This window comes from Ictalurus furcatus, chromosome 26 (genome assembly GCF_023375685.1).
Source record: "Ictalurus furcatus strain D&B chromosome 26, Billie_1.0, whole genome shotgun sequence".
Taxonomy (NCBI): Eukaryota; Metazoa; Chordata; class Actinopteri; order Siluriformes; family Ictaluridae; genus Ictalurus; species Ictalurus furcatus.
The window spans coordinates 5,798,071-5,818,095 of NC_071280.1; the positions used below are offsets into that span (position 1 = coordinate 5,798,071).

At 39.1% G+C, this 20,025-nt stretch overlaps 1 protein-coding gene across 1 annotated transcript in view; it reads right to left on the reverse strand.

The window, feature by feature from the left end:
- Positions 1–19,279, reverse strand: part of ptgfrnb (prostaglandin F2 receptor inhibitor b) — a 44,850-nt gene extending 25,571 nt beyond the window's left edge. The window contains exons 1-3 of the mRNA XM_053615589.1: positions 19,198–19,279; positions 8,015–8,380; positions 3,798–4,205 (exon numbers count right to left, since the gene is read on the reverse strand). Of these exons, the coding sequence (XP_053471564.1) occupies positions 3,798–4,205; positions 8,015–8,380; positions 19,198–19,240 (817 nt within the window). The 5' untranslated portion in view covers positions 19,241–19,279. The remainder of the gene's footprint in view (positions 1–3,797; positions 4,206–8,014; positions 8,381–19,197) is intronic.
- Positions 19,280–20,025: the final 746 nt, after the last annotated feature.

Here is a 20,025-nt window from a genome sequence, read left to right on the forward strand (position 1 = left end):
ATGTCAGGACATCTGTCCAGGAACTGAATCTCAATCTTGCTGTACAGTGGGTCATGCAATAAGACAGTCACCCTAAGCACACAAGTTGTTCTACTAAAGAATGGTTAAAGAATAATAAAGCTAATGTTTTGGAATGGCCAAGTCAAAGTCCTGACCTGAATCCAATAGAAATGTTGTGGAAGGACCTGAAGCAAACAGTTCATGTGAGGAAACCCACCAACATCCCAGAGTTGAAGCTGTTCTATACCGAAAAATAGGCTAAAATTCCTCCAAGTTGATGTGCAGAACTGATCAAAAGTTACCAGAAACATTTAGTTGCAGTTATTGTTGCACAAGGGGATCACACCAGATACTGAAAGCAAAGGTTCACATACTTTTGCCACTCACAGATATGTAATATTAGATCATTTTCCTCAATAAATAAATGACCAAGTATAATATATTTGTCTCATTTGTTTAATTGGGTTCTCTTTATCTGCTTTTAGGACATATTTATGCAGATATATAGAAAATTTTAAAGGGTTCTCAAACTTTCAAGCACCACTGTATGGCAGTTCTTTTCACACGCATCTTCACAAAACTTCAAAAAACAACTCATCTTGCCGTGGCACAGTCTAAGATGAAAACACTTCGATATGAGAACGGTACAGCGTGAGTTTAGCAGGGTGAGTCTGTTCTCGTGTTCCTGGCTCACCTCTTCAAGCTAAGAGCTCTGGTACTTGTGTCATTGAACAAAAACTTAGTGACACAGACTGTGCTGTTGATATGCCCGATCGCAGATGTAAGAAGAAAGTATGGCACATTAATATGTTGAAGCACTATGTTGCGCGTGAGGTCACTAAACCTACTCTCTCTTCTGTGCCAGTGTCTAATATACCTTGTAGTGCTGTAGCTCCTGTGTACGTTCCGTTCAGTTTAATGCTGAGTGAACCTCAATCCTCTTGCGTGCATTTAAACAATTCCACTATACGAGGTAATCGCATCTAGCTATTTGCCTACGAATGAGTGTGAGGATATTGTTAGGATAAGTTGTTACAAAAATATCCCACCCTGATGTCTGATGTTCCTGGAAGAACAAATGTGTTATGTCATGATATTGATGTAGGTAATCCTGTTCCCATCAAAGAGCACCTATAAAGAGTAAACCCTAAAAAGCGAGAGATCATGTAGGCTGAGGTGATCTACCTACTCCAAAATGGGTTGACTGTACCCAGCCAAAGTCCCTGGAGTTCCCCCTGCCAGCTGGTTCCAAAGCCTGATGTTTCCTTTCGCTTTTGTACAGACTACCAAAAGGTAAACAGTGTCACAAAGCCCCTTACAGTGTATGGAAGACTGTGTGTATAGAGCTGGTGCTTCAAGGTTTCTCACTAAATCGGATCTACTTTTAGGCTACTAACAAGTCCCATTAACTTCACATGCATGTGAAATCTCTGCATCTGTACCCCTAACAACTTTCTGCAGTACAATTGCATGGCCTTCAGGATGCACAATGCTCCAGCAACATTCCAACTCAACAGTCTCATGAACAAAGTTTTGTCAGGGTTGCCTAACTGTAAAACTTATTTAGTTGATACTGCGGTCTATTCAAGTGATTGGGAAGGCCACATCCATAGCCGAGAGAGTCTGTTTGCCTGGTTGGATGATGCTCAACTAATTACTAATCTGGCTAAGTGTGAGTTTGCTAAAGCCATGGGAACTTACCTTGGTAAACAGTGAGTTAGGGTTGCTTAAAGCCTGAATTTCCTACTCCTATTACCATGCATAATTTTCATTAGTTTTTAGGAACGACTGGGTTTTTAGGAATGATCATGGTTTTTGTAAGAACTCTGCCATGATAGTTACAAGTGCAGTGGTAGCTCAGTGGTTAAGGTGTTAGTTGACTGCTCAGAAGATCATGAGTTCAAACCCCAACACCACCAAGCTGCCATTGTTGGGCCTTTGAGCAAGGCCCTTAACCCTCAATTGCTCAGATGTACAAATGAGATAAATGTAAGTTGCTCTAGATAAGAGTGTCTCCCAAATACTGTAACTGTAATGTTATGATAGTTTCTCCCCTAACTGACCTGCTTTGTACTGAGTCCTTGGTGTGAGGATGCTTTTGTTGCTGCCAAAGACCATCTCTGTAATGCTCCAGTCCTGTCAGTCCCTAACTATTTTCTTCCATTTAAATTACAAGTAGATGCGAGTGCGGTAGGAGCTGGTGTGGAAATGGTGCAGGAGGACGGTGCTGGAGTCAGGCACCCAGTCTGCTACTTCTCTAAGAAGTTCTCTAAAAGCCACCAAAATGAGGCTCTAGAGCTAGTGATGGTGCTTAAACATTTTGGAGTTTATGTGGGAGGTAGTTGCACTCCTCTTGTTATATATACTGACCATAACACTCATTTTTCTTTCACACATATCCACCAACCTGAATCAGTTTTTGATGTGCTGGTCACTGCGTCTACAAGAATTGTGGCAGTGTTTTGGTGGTGTTTTGCTCTCTCTCTCTCTCTCTCTCTCTCTCCATCTACGTCTACATTAATACAGATAAATCTTAAAACACATCTTTTTCTTTACACTTCCATCTCTTTCATCCTTGTGTTCACACTGAGATGGCATTTTTGTCCAGTGAAAATAGAGCTTTTCGAAATCACTCACTGGATACATTTGAAAATGCTGTTTTTGTGACGTGGACTGAGAAAACTGAGATATTTGAAAACAATTGAATATTTTTAGTCATGTGACACAGTCATGTGACCAATTCAACATCAAAACAAACAAGACGGTTGTTCTTGTGCCTGCTATCCAGTTGATATCTTTGTTAAAGTTTAATGTCACTTTGTACAACCTTCAGATTGCATATTTAAATAGACGCCTGTGGAACGTGATGCAGGCCAAAGCTTCTTACGTTTTTACACACGCACAGTATAGGGATGTAAGCGTTTTCAGACGTTATAGTATGGATGAGCGATTTTTGGAAACGGTTGAAAACGCATGTGTAGACGGACAGGGTTTTAAAACAAAACTGCAGTTTTCAGATCTACCTGGATGAATGTAGACGTAGCCTTCAATGTAAAGCTTAATGGACACTAGGTATTTCTAGTTACCATCATCTGTTGGCCCGCTCTGATTGGCTGTTGTTCGTTTTCTCCTGTTTTTGGTTAGAAAGGGAGTGAGATATGTGTTTTGTTGTTTATTTTTAATAAATTTTTTTTTATAAGTTTAAGAAGTACTCCTCATAAAAATCAGAAAAATTTTGTTATTTTGGCCTGGTCCCCTTTCCCCCCCTGAAGCCCCTTTAAAGTTTCCCTTTTTTGTTTTGAATTTGCAAATAAATCTTACTTTTGTATTTCTAGAAAACTGTGTGAGTTTGTCAAGTACTAGGACAAGAAAGGAAAGTTCTTGGTCTTGCCCATTATATATATATTTTAATAGTTTTTCTTTCTTTCCTTGTTACTCCTTCCCCAACCCTAGACTGCGCAGAGATGTAATACTATGTGTTTCAAGCTGTTTCAAAGCAAATTTCTCAAATCAAGAAACTGCTTTGCTAAACATAGAATATACTGCAGTGTTTCTGCAAGTCAAAATATTTTTGTATCATTGTAATGACCACATGATTTTTCTTATAGAGAACTCTCATTTAAGTATGATGTACTTGCAGTGAATGCACAAAGTTTTACACAATTTTGAAAATGAATTAAATTAATTTTGGACATCCCTGCAGAGATATGCCACCCTGTGCACAGTGTGCGGCAAGTGACACCTACTTACACACAGTCAAATGCCATCTTAAAGTATTTTCTTTAACCAGACCTCACCTGTTGTTATAACAGCCACTTCACCTATGACCTTTGCCTTTTCCTGTATTCTGTTCCAGGTGCCCTGCTCTCTGGTCCACTGTTTGGCAGTACACACATACACCCCCTGATCTGCAGGCACTGCTCCAGAGAGCACCAGGCTGTAGGAACCAGTATTGTCCATGTGCAGGTGCATTTCACCATCTGCGTAGCGTTGGATAAAATTCTTTCCAACAGTCAGACCTGGTTCAGGTCCAAAAGTAAGGAGATCCTGCTCAAGTGACTGATCCTTTTGAACAGACCATGTAACTGATAGGTAAATTCCTTCAGTAAAGTTTTGAGTGATGTTGCAGTGAAGATTGATGAATCTGCCCTCGTGGACTGAAGGGGCTGGAACTTCGGGAACCACAGCCAGCGTATTAGGAATTACTGCAAGCAAACAATAAAAATGAAACATTTCAAGATGTCTTTAGAACAGGAGTGGACCAGTAGTGACAGGCTTACATGAAAGAACAGAAATACTCACACACACATGCACACACATGCATTTTAGTGCTGAGATTTGGACAGCATGTATAAAAATGACTGGTTTTCCCCTGAGTTGAATAACCAGGTTTTTTTTTCTATATTGAATAATGAATTGCTTGACATGGAGTTTCCACAAAAAAAAACTTTTACAAGACACCAAAAAAGGCACAGAAACACATTACATTACAATACATTTTCCCTCATTATGAAATCCAGTGTGAATAGTGTAAATAACAAGTCTTAGACCTACTACTTGCATGTTGCCTAAGTATTTGCACAAATACTGATACATGTTGCTCGTTGTAAAGGTAAAGCAAATGTTCCCTTCATATGAGGCATCTGAAACCACACAGTACATGCCATAGGTTGAATTAAAAATGGCTTATAGCATAGGTACTGGGAGCAAGCTAAAGGGGTATGATTAGCGTTGCATACCTGAGCCTTGTTGTCCCACATGTATTTTACACTCTCTTTCTCTCTTCCCAAGCAATGAGCTGAGCATATGTGTGTCTGTGGCCAAAAGCTATCAGCTTCTGAAATGTGGCTTTTAATGTCTTTTGGCATACAAGGCAGAGTTCAGAGTGTTGATTTGCATGCATCCAACAATGTGGACCGTGCTAACCACAACTGGCATTGGGCATAAACCAGATTGCTGGAAACCCACCCCATATGCTGGTCTAGGCTTCCCACTATTAGGTACAAGGCCTCAGCCAGCTGACCCACAGAGGAATCACATTTGCAGATTGAAGTGATTACTCCATTAAAAGCAGTAAAAGTATTAAAGAATTGCTGATATGTGCCATGGGTGAGGCAGTATCATAATATCTTACTAGTGCTTCACTTGGTGAGACCACAACCACGTGATTCAGGTATTAATGCCAGGCATAGAGCCAATCTGCTTGTGTTCTATCATGTTAGCTATAGCTTGCACTACCAAGCCCAGGCATGGTATACCTGGCAGTCCAAAACATCCTTCCCTTGTGATCGGCACTGCAGAAACAGCAGCCATTTTGCACCTGCCACCTTATGAGAGCTAGCAGAGGGTGATCCAGACTAGTTTTTGTGCAAAACTGAAGTCATAGTTGAGTACAAACATTCAACTGGTGGTTTACTATCAGCATTCAATGAACAATTCTCCCAGATGCAGCCATAAACACCCCCACATGCCTTGGGTGATGAACAGGAAGGAAGTTTGGTCCTTGGGCTAAATGGAAGACACAGTTCAATTTCACAAGCTGACCGGTTATGTTAAGAGAGTCACTCAGATATTTTTCAGGGCTCATTGCTCATTATTGTTTGCAACTAGCAAGCTAGCACATGGCTCAGATGAGACTCTGAAACAGGGCTTAAATCTGCCAGCCACACAACCAGCATAGGGCATGTGTGGAACAAGACGGTCAATGGCAAGACAATAAACATGTAGTTGGTGCTAGTTTTCAGCCTCCAGAGGATTCAGTCTCTGGCTGCAAAAGCTACTACACTACTGAACTAGCAGTTTGCCAGAATGAATGTGGGAGTTTAGAACAAAAAATGCAAAGGGAGAATTGTCCAACAGGGAGAAACAAGGAGAGATGGAGGTAAACCATACGAGTCCTGCTGCTTTATCAGTACGGCTAATGAAGTGGGCTAGCTGATTATGTCTTGACTATGCTAAGAGTGCTTAACCACAGGCCTGATAGTTGACTCGATTGCAGGGTGTGTGAAAAAACAAACAGGTAACGTTTGTTATCGCCACTAGCCACAGGCCCACTAGCAGGGTCGTCGACTTTTAGCATTATGATTAGCCTTATGGTCATCTATAAGCTAGTGTACTTGTCATGAATATCAGAGAAGGAACTCTGAACTACAGTTCCCAGTTGCCACTGCACCTCACTGCCCCACAGTCATGTGACCACCTGCACCTGAATCACGTTCTTGTTAACGAACACTCATGTATATAGCCACAGTTTGCACTGCACAGAATTCTGCCCCAATTTCAAGGTGGAGACGGATGCAAGTGCAGATTTACGTTTAATTAATAACGCAACAAAACAAGAACTATGATTAGGCATCAAAACACTAAAGCAAAGAATAACCGTGAGACACAGAACATAAATACAACAAAATAAACAATGGCAAAAGAAGATAAACATAAGACAAGGAATGCACTGCAAACTGTAGTTATATACACGCGTGCTCGTTAACAAGAACGTTATTCAGGTGCGGGTGGTCATGTGACTGATGCAGTGAGGTGCAGTGACTGCTGGGAACTGTAGTTCAGAGTTCCTTCTCTCATATTCATGACAGTACTCCAAAACAATGACAAAATTTGCATTTTGAAGATATAGGCATTCAAAAATTACAGTCTCTCTCTACCACCAATACGGATCAACAATTTTGATGACATCATTCTACACTTCTCATCATATTTTCTCTCCAATCTAGAATCTCTCTAGAAGCTCTCTAGAATCTGAAGCGTCCTACCCCCACCATTATAAAAATCCATGGTATTAACTGTCAAGTACGGCTTAGCCTGGCTTTATTTCACGTTCTCTGAACTGTTAAACACTGCAGCGACTTCTTTTTGCTTTTTATTTGACCATGTGATTGAATTAAACACAATAAAGGGGGGGGGGGGGTGGGACGACGACACAAACAAACAACAAAAACAAAAGGACGGCTTAGCCTGGGCTGTGAGGAAAGCTAAAAGCTTAAGGTACTTCACGGGGACTTTAAAATATCGTTCCTGTCTTCTCCAGCATCTTTACCCTCTCTCTTCTTAAAATACTTAAAAAGTATTACTTAAAATCTCAACTTCATCTCGGTGGGTCATAGCGCAGGCGGCGATTAGCAGCTTATATACAGTGACCTTACACAATGCGGGAGGAAACGTGATTGGTACAGGACCCAGCCTATTCAGACTGGTATAATCAAGACATTGTAGAGCTTCATTGGTCTAATTAAACCCCACACCTTCTGGATACTGACAGAAAAAAAATCATACGAGCAGATTTGTGGCTATGTTGTATTTTTACGTTGGCTTGTTATTTGATTTAGCGTGAGATTTACTACTTGAGAGCGTGAGACAGAGCCTGAAAGTGCGTGTCTCACGCCAAATGCGTGAGAGTTGGCAACCCTGCCCCTGTCATTTCGTGACTTTGATACAAATGTCACTTACTAATTGTTGGCATTATGTGTTAGCCCTCACACTTCATGGTGACAGCTAACAACAGCTAGCTAATAGAGCGATATTTGACTGAAATACGTACAATTATATAAAATTTCTTCTTAACAAAGGTCCAAATAACTAACATGACTGAATAGCAACAACAGTTACTTTTTATGCTGAACTATGCTTAACTATTAATTATTTCTTCATGGATATAAATAAGATCATTTGAAGTGATAGTTAGTTCCACACCAGCACTTTACATTACCACATGTGATTGGATAAGCCACAACAGATAATCATTTAGAAGCTGTGATCGTTCATGTTTAGATGCTTCATGTTTATGGCCATTTTTTTCATATGCTGATCTGCTTTGACTGTACATGTACTCTAAGTACTTGGTTCGATCCACTGAAATACTGCTAGATTTGCAGTTTGACAATGAATTCTACCAAAACACTAGGCTGAAAGTTGTATCGTGAATTACAGAGTACTACATAACAGGACAACATATTATAAGCTAGTCTCTAAAATTGTATCTGTTTTTAAAAATTTAACTTACCTCTCAGCAGCACATCTGCCTCATAGTTTCCACTGATAACAGAATCAGTGCTGGGAGTACTGCAAGTGAAAGTACCACTGTCCGTCACTCTGGCTTCTTTAATCCTCAACTCCACTGTACTTTCATCAATTCTTTTCACACTGATGTCATCAGTAAACACCCGGGCTTTTAAAGACTGGTCTGGAAATGAAGAGTCGAAAGTGGAGACAACCTGAATGGTTTCTGACCCTTTTGTTGCTTTCCATTCAAACTCCTGCTCCTTGGGGCCCTGATACTCCGAAACTTCACAACGTAACGACAATGCCTCACCCTCCACTCGGATCAGAGGGCCTGCTGGTAGTGACACCCTTCGACCCACAGACAAACCTAAACAACAAGCAATTGTAAATATTATAATGTACTTTAATTATACATGTTTCTATCTTGATGATCACAGACTTATTTATACACAATTATTTAATGGAGCACACAGTCATGTGAAAAAATAAGTACACCCCCATGGAAATTGTTGGACATATTAGGGCAAGCAAACATTTGATCTTCTTTGAAACAGTGCCTATTAATAAAGTTGATACACTCTATCAAATGACACACAAAATTGACATTTTGTAGTAATTTACACAATTTAAAAAAGATTAACAAAAAACAGATCAATGACATGGAAAAAGTAAGTACACCCCTACATTTATCACATATTCAAATCCATAAAATCAGAATCAGGTGTTCGGGATTGGGTTCCAGTGATTAGAACCTGCTCAGGGAGTGCAGGTGGAACCTGTCTTATTTATACCCCTCTCCTATCTAGTGTCTGGAGTTCCCTTTGCTGTTGAGGTGTGTGGTGTCATCATGCCAAGGTCTAAAGAGTTCTGTAAGGGCTTCAGAAAAAAGTTGTGGATGCCTATGAATCTGACAAGGGATTTAAAAAGATCTCCAAATTATGTGAAATACATCATTCCTCTGTAAGGAAAATAATCTACAAATGGCGCAGATTTCAAACGACTGCCAATTTGTCCCAGCAAATTTAGCCCAAGAGCAGACCGTCTGATGCAAAAAGAAGTCTCCAAGAACCCCAAAATTTCATCACACATCACACATCTGCTAGTAAGTTTGCAACTGTTGGTGTCAAAGTGCAAGCTTCTACAATCAGAAAGAGACTGCACAAATTTGACCTGCATGGGAGGCATGCCAGGCAAAAGCCTTTGCAAGACTACATTTTGCCAGTGAGCATATAGGCAAAGACCAGGCCTTTTGTAATAATGTGCTCTGGGCAGACGAATCAAAGATAGAGTTTTTTGGCCACAGTAACAGCAGACATGTTTGGTGCAGACCGAAGACAGCTTTTCAGGAGAAGCACCTCATACCAACTGTGAAGAATGGTGGTGGAAATGTTATAGTTTGGGGTTGTTCCACTGCCTCAGGGACTGGACAGCTTGCATTCATTGATTCAACTATGAATTCTGCATCATATAAAAGAGTGCTTGAAGATAATGTGAGGCCATCTGTCCAAAATCTGAACTTGAACCGAAAGTGGACTTTTCAACAGGATAATGATCCTTAGCACACTAGCAAATCCACCAAGTAATGGCTCAAAAAGAAGAAATGGAGGGTTGTGGAATGGCCTAGTCAAAGCACAGATTTGAATCCCATTGAAATTTTGTTTTTGGGATTTGAAATGGGCCGTACATGCAAGAAAACCCTCAAACATCTTACAACTGAAAGAATATTACATGGAAGAGTGGTCAAAAATTCCAGCAAGCTGATGTCAGGGACTGGTGGACAATTATGCAAAATGCCTACAAGAAGTTATTTCTGCCTAAAGGGGGCAATGCTAGCTTCTGAGGCCAAGGGTGTACTTACTTTTTACAGAGGAATATCACATATATTGATATTTCTGTTGAATAAATGATTGAAAAAGCTATTTTTTCTTGTGGTTTTGTTCAAGTATATCAACTTTATTAATAGGCACTGTTTCAAATGTTCACTTGTCCAAATATGTAAAAGAAAAAAAGACAACAACTTGTTTTTTCATATGACTGTATGTACATGCACACACACACATACACACACACACACACACATACACACACATACACAGACACACGCACACACACACACACACACATACACGCGCACACACACGCAAACACACACACACACACACACATTGTTAAATAAAGGGCTCTCTTTGAGGAGGAAGGTCAGTACTGGATAAACAGAAAGTGTCAAATGTGGGCAGAAGAAGAAAAGAGTAAATAGAATTCAGCTCTTGAGTTTTGTAAATTTCTCACAGACTATAGTTTTATCGCAAAGGTTTCTCACAGTAGAGGAAGGCGATTATGTGGGAGCTGAAAATGGCTAATATTGTGAACAAACACTAAGATAAATATAGCTGCAAGCAGCAATGATCAGGGTTCAAGCACTTTAGGGCCTTTAAGGACATGTATAAAAAGATGTTTCTTAATATTGTGCAAGCCTATAAGCACCTAAATCAGAGAAAACGCAAGATACGTTTAAGAAATATATGATCATTTACCATATAGAAATAGCATTTTAAACCGTTAAACTGTTGTAGTGTAAACTATTGCCCTTATCTCCGTTCAATTTTGCATGCTTCTTAAGAATCATATATGCTGCATGTGCTTACTTAATTTCATGCAGTATTGAGTTTTCCTTCAGGAGTTATTGACTTTTGGGTACACTAAGCCACACTCATTTTTGTCAACAACCATGTTATGTCTATCTAAATAAAAAAGTTCAACATATTTTTTAGATTAATTATTGACCTAGAGAGTCCAGAGAATTGTACTACACTGATTTTGCTGTAATTGAGCAAAAAAAAAAACTTTCACTGGTTCACAGTAGTTTTTTTTTTTAATAATCTCAAATATTTAATGAACAATTTGATTGACATCAGTGGTTCATGAGACAAAGTTGTTCAGAGTGAGGAGATCTGATATGAATACCGTGTGCACATAATATATAATAATTTAAACACGTACAATGTGATAGTATCTCCCAGTGGCCTTTTTTTCTTTTTTCTAATTTTGCACAGACCTGGGACATGGACTCAAACAGGTGCACTAAGATTTGCTCTGATCTGCCTTCATTAACCTTGTCTAATAGCTGCTGAATATTAATTGCCTGATGGCGGCCATGTTTTTCAAGACTCACAACTGTCCTCAAAGACACTGATAGGAACTTGGACAAAGACACTTTGTGCAGGATTTCAAGTCATTTGGACCATTGGTTCCATATTTCGTGCCAATTTCATGTTTTGTCCGGTTATTGCACCACCACGTGGCCATCCTCCACAATTTTGTGCAGGTGTTCTCGGATTGAGCCCATACATAAGTGTGCCAAGTTTGGTGAAAATATCTCATTCTGTTCAAGAGTTGTAGCCAATTAAGTAAAACTGACCACGCCCCCTTCAAACGTTTTGCATGGCTTTTTTATAAAAATTTTTTTATATAATTATTGATCTAAGGAGTCTAAACAATTGTCCTGCACTGGTTTTATTTTCTGAGCAAAAAAACAGTATGAAACCATATGAATTATACCGTTATACTGAATATATACACTGTAGTACATAAAACCATTTATGTGCATGAAAAGCTTGATATCACCCCCCAATGGCTGATTAGCTTCAGAATTTCTCTTAGACCTCTGGAGCCAATAGTTAAGTTTCTTTCCGATCTGCCCTTGTTAAAAGTGTCTAATTGCTGTTGAAAATTAATTGGCCAATGGAGGACGTTTTTCAAGATACATGACTGTCCTCATGAATATTGATTGGACCTCAATTAGACCAATGATTCCATCGTTAGAACCAATTTCGTTTTTTCCTGTTATAGTGCCACCAACCGGTCACGCTCAGTAATTTTTTACGTGTCCTCAGATTTCAGATCTCATACTAAATTGTTTCAGAAATTAAAACAAAATCAGCAACAACTCATCCAACAAGTCACAAAAGACCCAAGGACAACATCAAAGGACCTACAGGCCTCTCTTGCATCAATAAATGTTCATGATTCCACTATCAGAAAGACACTGGGCAAAAATGGCATCCATGGATCCAAGGCGGAAACCACTGCTAACCCAGAAGAACATTAAGGCTTGTCTGAATTTTGCCAAAACACACCCTGATGATCCTCAAACCTTTTGGGAGAATGTTCTGTGCACTGATGAGTCGAAACTGGAACTGTTTGGAAGACAGAGGTTCAGTTACAGCCGGCATAATCCATTATTCCACAAAAAGAACATCACACCTACGGTCAAGCATGGTGTACGGCTGCACGATTATAGCCAAAATGATAATCCCGATTACTTTGATCAATAATGAGATCTCGATTATTTATCACGATTATTCATTGGTTTTAGGGACAACATATTTTTATTGTACTTTCACATTTAAATAAACAGACCGCTGCTTTCACCTCCACGTTGTCCTACATTCCTGCTCATGTACAAATCTTTGCATCAAATTAGACTGGTCCTTAAAGTGCATCATCTCGTAGAAGCAAAATATAAATAAAATTGTACCCAAAATATAGGATAAGTAAAAATAAAAATACCATCAACCAAATGAAAATATGAAATCAAATATAACAATATGCAACTAAATGAAAACAATTCAGGTGAATGCAGAAAAGGCAATAACAGTGTTTACAGGAGGAGAGATGCAAGACAATTCCTTTTAATTACAAAAATTTAGGAGCACAGTTGAAGTTGTGGGGTTTTTTTAAAAAATTATTATTTTTATTGAGATGGTAACATTAATGTGCCACAATATAACACACAAGTAGGCATGAGAAAACTTGAGCTGGACAATTATGACAGAATTTAGGAACATAGTGTGAGCCATGACAAATGAATTTACCTTCTGACAAACTAAATGTAATATTTTCAGTTAATTTTACAGATTGTATGTAAAAAAAAACAACAACAACCGTTAACCTGTTCCACCTTGTAAACAAATACAATAAACATCAATGTTCAGTGTTTGAAGTCGGCTCCTCTTAAATATATTTAAAGCTACACTATTAGACATTTTCCTCTGTCATGGTTCTGGGCTGGAGTCAGTTCTCGAACCGCTCTGTGTATATTGTGTACATATCTGAATAATCTCATATAGGATGTGATTGGGTGAGTTAATTTATCCGCCAGATGCAACGCGCTTTAGTTTAATGGTGTTCATTAGGGATGCTCCGATCAGGATTTTTACGACCGATACCGATCCAGATACCAATCTTTTTTTTGTTTAAACTTTAATCAGGAGGTCTGTCATAAACAGTTAAATGTAAGCTCTCTGCTCATAGTCACTGTTAATTGAGTTAAAATAATAGCAATGAGAAATACTGTTAGTTAATTGATAAATAAACTAGCATAAAATATTTATTTTTAAATATCTTAAACAACAAAGAGTCCTAATTAAAAGTAGACTAACACAAACATGATCCATATTAGGAAAAAGGCTAACAGCTTTCTAAGGAGATAACAAACTAAGCTTAATGTCAAATTGATATTAAATGCAACCCATAGTAATTAAACATTATTTCATTTCTCATTTTATTTATATTTAATGAAGTTATTATAATATTTATTTTTATATTAAATGATTTATTTATAACTAAGTACATTTTCTGTCTTTACATTTTATTAGTTTTCTGTTTGTTTCTTTATCAGTTTGAGATTGGTTCTCCCAGTACAGTGTTGCCATGTCTGCTGATAATATTGTTTTTGGGGGGACTAAATCAAAACATGGAAACTGGAGGTAACTTTTCTAGTAACTTTTCTATCTGGCAACCCTAAGTTCAAATGAAGTGAATACACTGTGTATTTGAGTTAGTGAAGAGCGTGAAGGAGAGCAGCAGTGTACTCCTTCTGAACAGTCTACTCTTGATTATGATTGGTGAGGAATTATTTAATAAAGAAGTTTGAATTAAACCCACCTTGTAGCCTTAGCATTATTATTAATTTACTCCGCCAGACGCCGCTGTGTCTACACGAGCAGGTCGCAGTTGCAGGTCATTTTGCAGGATCAATAAAAGATGGCGGTTGTGAGATCGGGAAGTTGAGAGAAGCAGATGATTCAGTTCAGTTCAGTGTTACTCATCATCATAATGGCTTCTCTGCAGTATTTCCACACTTGTTCGGTTGACTGAGGAGATGAAAAGCAGTGTGAAAGTAACTGTTGCGTGTTGTAGATGCATTTTGGACTTCCTGTAGTTTTTATTCCGATTGTATTTTACAACTCCTCGCACCGGTGCAAATAAATATTTATTCACAGTCTCACAAAGTACTTTTCAGTTGCAAATGTGTGTGAAATGGTTGCACTGTAGAGCACTGAGTTTATCTGCAAAGTTTTTACCTGTTCGGCATGATGAGGTTTAATGTCTGACAACCTCTGTAGTGCCATTTAGCATCGTGCTAGTGTCATGATTTCCCCTCGCGCAAGCGCTGGAGCTTGCAGCGAAACTGGCAACTCAAGCGCTAAAATGCTAACTCCATTTCCAGATTTTGGCACTACAAGATGATGTCATCCCTGTGCCACTCTATGTGATTGGCTGAACGTGTAGGAAGCGCTTGATTTGATCTGCAGCGGAGTTTTCTATGAGCAGAGGATGAACTTTAAAGGTCAATATCGCAGTCGATCATGTTCATTTAATCGTAGGCGGTCAAAATCGTAATCGCGATCGATATCCGATTAATTGTGCAGCCCTAGCATGGTGGTGGAAGTGTGATGGTGTGGGGATGCTTTCCTTCTTCAGGGCCTGGGCAACTTGCAATAATTGAGGGAAACATGAGTTCTGCTCTCTACCAGAAAATCCTAAAGGAGAATATCCGGTCTTCAGTCAGTAAGTTGAAACTCAAGCGCAACTGGATTATGTAGCAAGACAATGATCCAAAGCATAGGAGTAAATCCTAGTCCTTGAAATAAGTGAAAGACTGATCTCCAGTTATCAGAAGCGTTTGGGTGCAGTTATTGCTGCTAAAGGTGGCAGTTTAAGGAGTCAATTAGTTTTTCACATTGGTGATAGGTGTTGGATAGCTTTTTTTGCTTGCTAGGTAGCTAGCATATTCTACCATTTTGTCTACTGATTTTAGTTTTCTGGTTTCTCAGATTGACTTGAAATTTGCCCATTTTGTTAAAAAAAAAAAATTAAGTTTAATTTACAACCCCAATTCCAAAAAAGTTGGGACAGTATGGAAAATGCAAAAGGACAAAAAGTCATTTGAAAATTAAATTCACCCTGTACTATATTGAAAACACATTATTAACACATTATTTGATGTTTTACTTTGTGACTTTAATTTATTTTTGAAAATATACACTCATTTCAATTCTGATGACTGCAACACACTCCAAAAAAAGTTGGGAGAGTCGACTGCTTACCACTGTGTGGTTAAACCACTGTTTAACACTTGTTAAGCGTTTGGCTGCTGAGTGAAGACACCAGTTGTTTAAGTTTAGCAAACGGAATTTCCCCCCATTCATCCATTATGAATTTCTTCAGCTGCACAACTGCACAGGGCCTTCTTTGCCTCATCTTGTGCTTCATAATGTGCCATACATTCTCAATCAGAAACAGGTCAGGATGGCAGGTGGCCATGCTAGCACCCCCACTCTCTAATCCAGGCAGAATGTGGTTTGGTGTTGTCCTGCTCTGGATGGCAGCATATGTTGCTCCAAAATGTGTACATATCTTTCTGCATTAATGGTCCCCTCACAGATGTGCACGTTACCCATGCCATGGGCACTGACACACCTCCATACCATGACAGACGCTGGCTTTTGGACCTGACGCTGATAACAGCTCATACGGTCCTTTTCCTCTTTGGCCCGGGGAACACAATGGCTGTTTTGTCCAAAAACTATCTGAAATGTTGACTCGTCGGACCACAAAACACGATTCCACTGTGCTACTGTCCATCTCAGACGAGACCGAGCCCAGAGAAGTGGGCGGTGTTTCTGGACAGTGTTGATGTATGGCTTCTGCTTTGCATAGTAAAGCCTTAACTTGCATCTGTGGATACAGCGGCGAATGGTGTCGACTGACAAAGGTTTACCAAATTATTCCCGAGCCCATGTCAGGATATCCATAACAGACTCATGACCGTTTTCGGCCTTGCCCTTTACACACCAAGATTTGACCGGATTGCTTGAATCTTTTAATTATATTGTGCACTGTAGAAGGTGAAATGCCCCAAATTCTAACGATTTGTCTTCTCGACAAATCGAATGAATTTTCGATTACGAATGTTCTTCTCAAAGTGTGGGATTATTCACTGACGCATCTGTTGGCAGATTGGCGAGCCTCGACTCATCCTTGCACTTGAAGGACTAGGCCTTTTTTGGAGGCTCCTTATATACTATGATTAGACGATTGCCTCGCCTGTTTCACATCACCTTCTTATTTCTTACAGCCGTCAGCACCTGCAGAACTGCAACTTTCCTTCACGCCAAAGGCAAAAACTGTTCTTTTAAAACATTTCACAGCATCAGCCTTAAACCTTTTTTTCGCAGAGCTTTTCAGCTCCACTTTATCTTTTCTTCCCTTCCCTTTTTCATCCTATTAAATCAGTCTCACTGTCTGTGTGAATTAGACGTGAAAGGGGGTGTGTTTCAAGATATGCAATAGACCAAACAAATTTTTCAGAGGGGGAGGGGGCAATAGATTAGAAGTATTTTCAGCGGGACAAACAAGAAAACCCGGCCCCTCCCCACCAAGTTGAGCCGCACTGCCGGTGACTCACCCAGGCCTAAGGAAAGGAGACACAATATTATAGTTACTGTCGTATATAATGACAGTATATGTAATATATAATGACAGTAACGATGATATTGCGTCTCCTTTCCTTTGGCGCAGGCGAGTCACTGGCGGTGCAGCCAGGCGGAATATATATTTCAGTAGCAGCGGGCTTTGCTCAGCAGCAGTGGCCACTTTGCTCAGCGGCCCACCGGGAAAACTCCCAGTGGTCCAGATGGCCAGTCCGCCCCTAGGTTGTATCATAAAACTTGCCACTAAACTTGATCTAAAGGCAGTTAAATCATATGCTGAAGTAGGAGCTGATGTTTTGTTGCGTCTTCTCTCTTGGTTGCTTTGGTTCTTATCATCACTTGGTTCTCTCTGTCCCTACATATCTTTCTCTCTCTTTCCTTGTCTCTCAAAGTCTATTTCCCCTCCTCTGATTATCTCCTTCTCTAGCTCTTTCCATCTCTTCTGACCATACCTTTCTGTCCCTCTGTCCCTCTTTTTCTCCATCTTTGTCTTTCCCTCTCTGACAGTCTCTTTCTTTCTCTGTTCCTTGCTCTCTCTCTCTCTCTCTCTCTCTCTCTCTTTCTTTTTCTCTCTTTCTGTGGCAGTATTTATTAATTCTAATACTTTTTTTAAACAGCCATTGAAATCAGTCTGCTGGCTCACGACATCCTCTGTGGAATTTACCGCATGTTTCTTTTACAAGTAGTAAGAATTTTTTTTCAGAATCTTTCTCTTTTTTTTTGACACTTTCCAATTGTCTCTTAATTGTTGTGTCAGTGATAATCAGTAATATGTTTTTCTATTTTGTTTACAGCCTTCATCTTACCTGCAGACAAGAAGCAAATCCCTCCCCATCCCTTCCCCTCTGTAAAATCTTCCTTCCCTCACAAATTTCCCAATAATTTTATCAGTGGATGTAATTTGTTTATGTTTGTTTGTAATGTTAATAGAGACTGTAACGAGTTAGCAAACGTGGAACACTTTACAGATAAGAAACTTTTTTTTTGTTTTCATTCTTTGTTTAGTATTTTTACGGAATTGTGAACGATCTATAAGTTCATTTTAAAAATCTGTTTTTATCACAGAAGATTTGTTCGAATTTGTTTAAGCAAGAGTTATCACTGTAGGTAAACTGGTAACTAACAGAAAACAGTTACATTTTTATTGCTGTAGGTCAAATATTGAACATAAATTGTCTTTTTTAAATTTACTGTAGGTAATCCATAAATTAACAGAAGATTTCCATTTTTTAATTACAGGCAAAGTCCGGGTAGTGATCTGCCAGTATATTTTCTGTTATTTACGGATTTCTTTAACATTTGCAGTTTTTGAAGCCTACTGTAGGTATATCACTAAATAACAGGAAGTGGCCTGTTTGTTTTTTGGGTTTTTTTTAAAACTATAGACACACTATTAAATAATAGATAATGTGCTGGGGGTTTTCGTAAACAGAAGGTATATCATTAAATAACAGAAAATGTCCTGTTTTTTTTATTTTTGTTTTTTTTTACTGTGGGTTCGCTGTCAATTAACAGAAAATTTCCGGTTTTTCATTACAGCACAAAAATCCGTGTAATGAGCTGCCAGTACTTTTTCTATTACTTTACTGATTTATTTCTTAGAGTGTATGTTTACAAAAACATTTAAAAAAAAAAAAAAAAAAAAAAACCACAATCTGTTTATTTGAAATGGAAATTTCATAATACATCATAATTTATCAATAACACCACGTTTTCACAATGTATACTGACAAATAAGATTATTATTATTATTATTAGAATTTTATACGATGATGGAGCAGAGCAGAGCATTAGTTGCATTTAATAGTAATTGGCCTGGATATTTTTGTGAAACCTGGCAACCCTGGCTAATGATTGTCGCGCTTAAACTCCTTGTACGTGACAACAGGAAGCACACCTGTTGTACCAGACAGTTGAACCGGTATAACGAGTAGCTTGACTGTGTGCTGGATGAATACATGTCGATTCTTAACTACTATTATGGGGTTACTCTAAAAATACACAAGACAAAAGTCTATAACAAAAGTCAAAAGTGACAGAGTCTATAATTAACAGAGGTTATATGTCCGGGTTACTGTAGTCCTGCCTCACTAAAATGTATGGTCACAAGTATCTGCTCTACTGCTGTCAATACAGCAGTTTTTGTCTATCTGACAATACAGTTAACTCTATTCAATACAATTCCAGCGTAAAGGAAACTGATCATGACCACTTTTATTGTTCATTATTAATGTCTTCAAAGTCCCACATGGTGGAACTGTGGGTTTGAAACCAAGGTTCACTCTCTAACACACACACACACACACACACACACACACACAGGTTCTTATAAATGTACTCGCTGACTGTCTAGCACACACACACACACACACACCCCTCTCGCTCTCACAGGTGTTCCTGTACTCACCTACGGTGTAGATTAAGGTGATCATGAAGGGAAGGGTTCTCATGTCTTTGCGGTGTGTAATCAGTAAAACTTGTCCGGTCTTCTCACACATGACACCTGACATTCACTATTTTAGTTCTCCGTTATCCAGTTTCCCAACCTGAAATAATCCTGTGCTCAACGCCTGTGCCTGTACTGGGGTAAGATTCAGTCAGGATAGTCCACCAGTTCGGGGTTAAACTCTGAGAATGAGCTCGTGTTCTGGAGGCGGTTGTCGTGCTGCACCTAAGAAGTGTGACGAAACTTTTTTTTCCCCCTTTTTTTTTTTAACAACTGCTGGATCGCGACATTGCAGTGTTTAAACCGTTTCTAAATAACTCAGAGGAAGCTCTTGTGGGTTAATCCAGTTCGCAAGGCAGCGTGTTACCGTTCCTCAGTCAGTCTCATTGAGTTAGTAAGAAGTAAGAAGAGCTCCACGTGTGTTTATTCTGTCACCTCTGGAAGAAAAAGCTGCTCAGTTCCCGGATGAATGAAGGAACTGTTTGTTCAGGTGACGCATGACTGCCTGATGCCACAAGATTATTACTCAATTACAACAGAGTTCAACTGATTAACTAAAGGTGCAATGATCCATTTAACCACTACAAATGATCTGAAAGAAATGTCGAAAATAACTGTTTAAGTGTGTTATGAGTCTGAGAAAGCCTATAGGGTGAGTTCAGCAAAAGTGGGTGCCAATACTTTTTAGAGCCATGAATAATTTCCACAAGGGTATTTGTTATTGCTCAAATGTTTTCATATGCCTTACAATATCGTTGTGTGCGTGGTCCGGTTTCAAAATCTACCTGG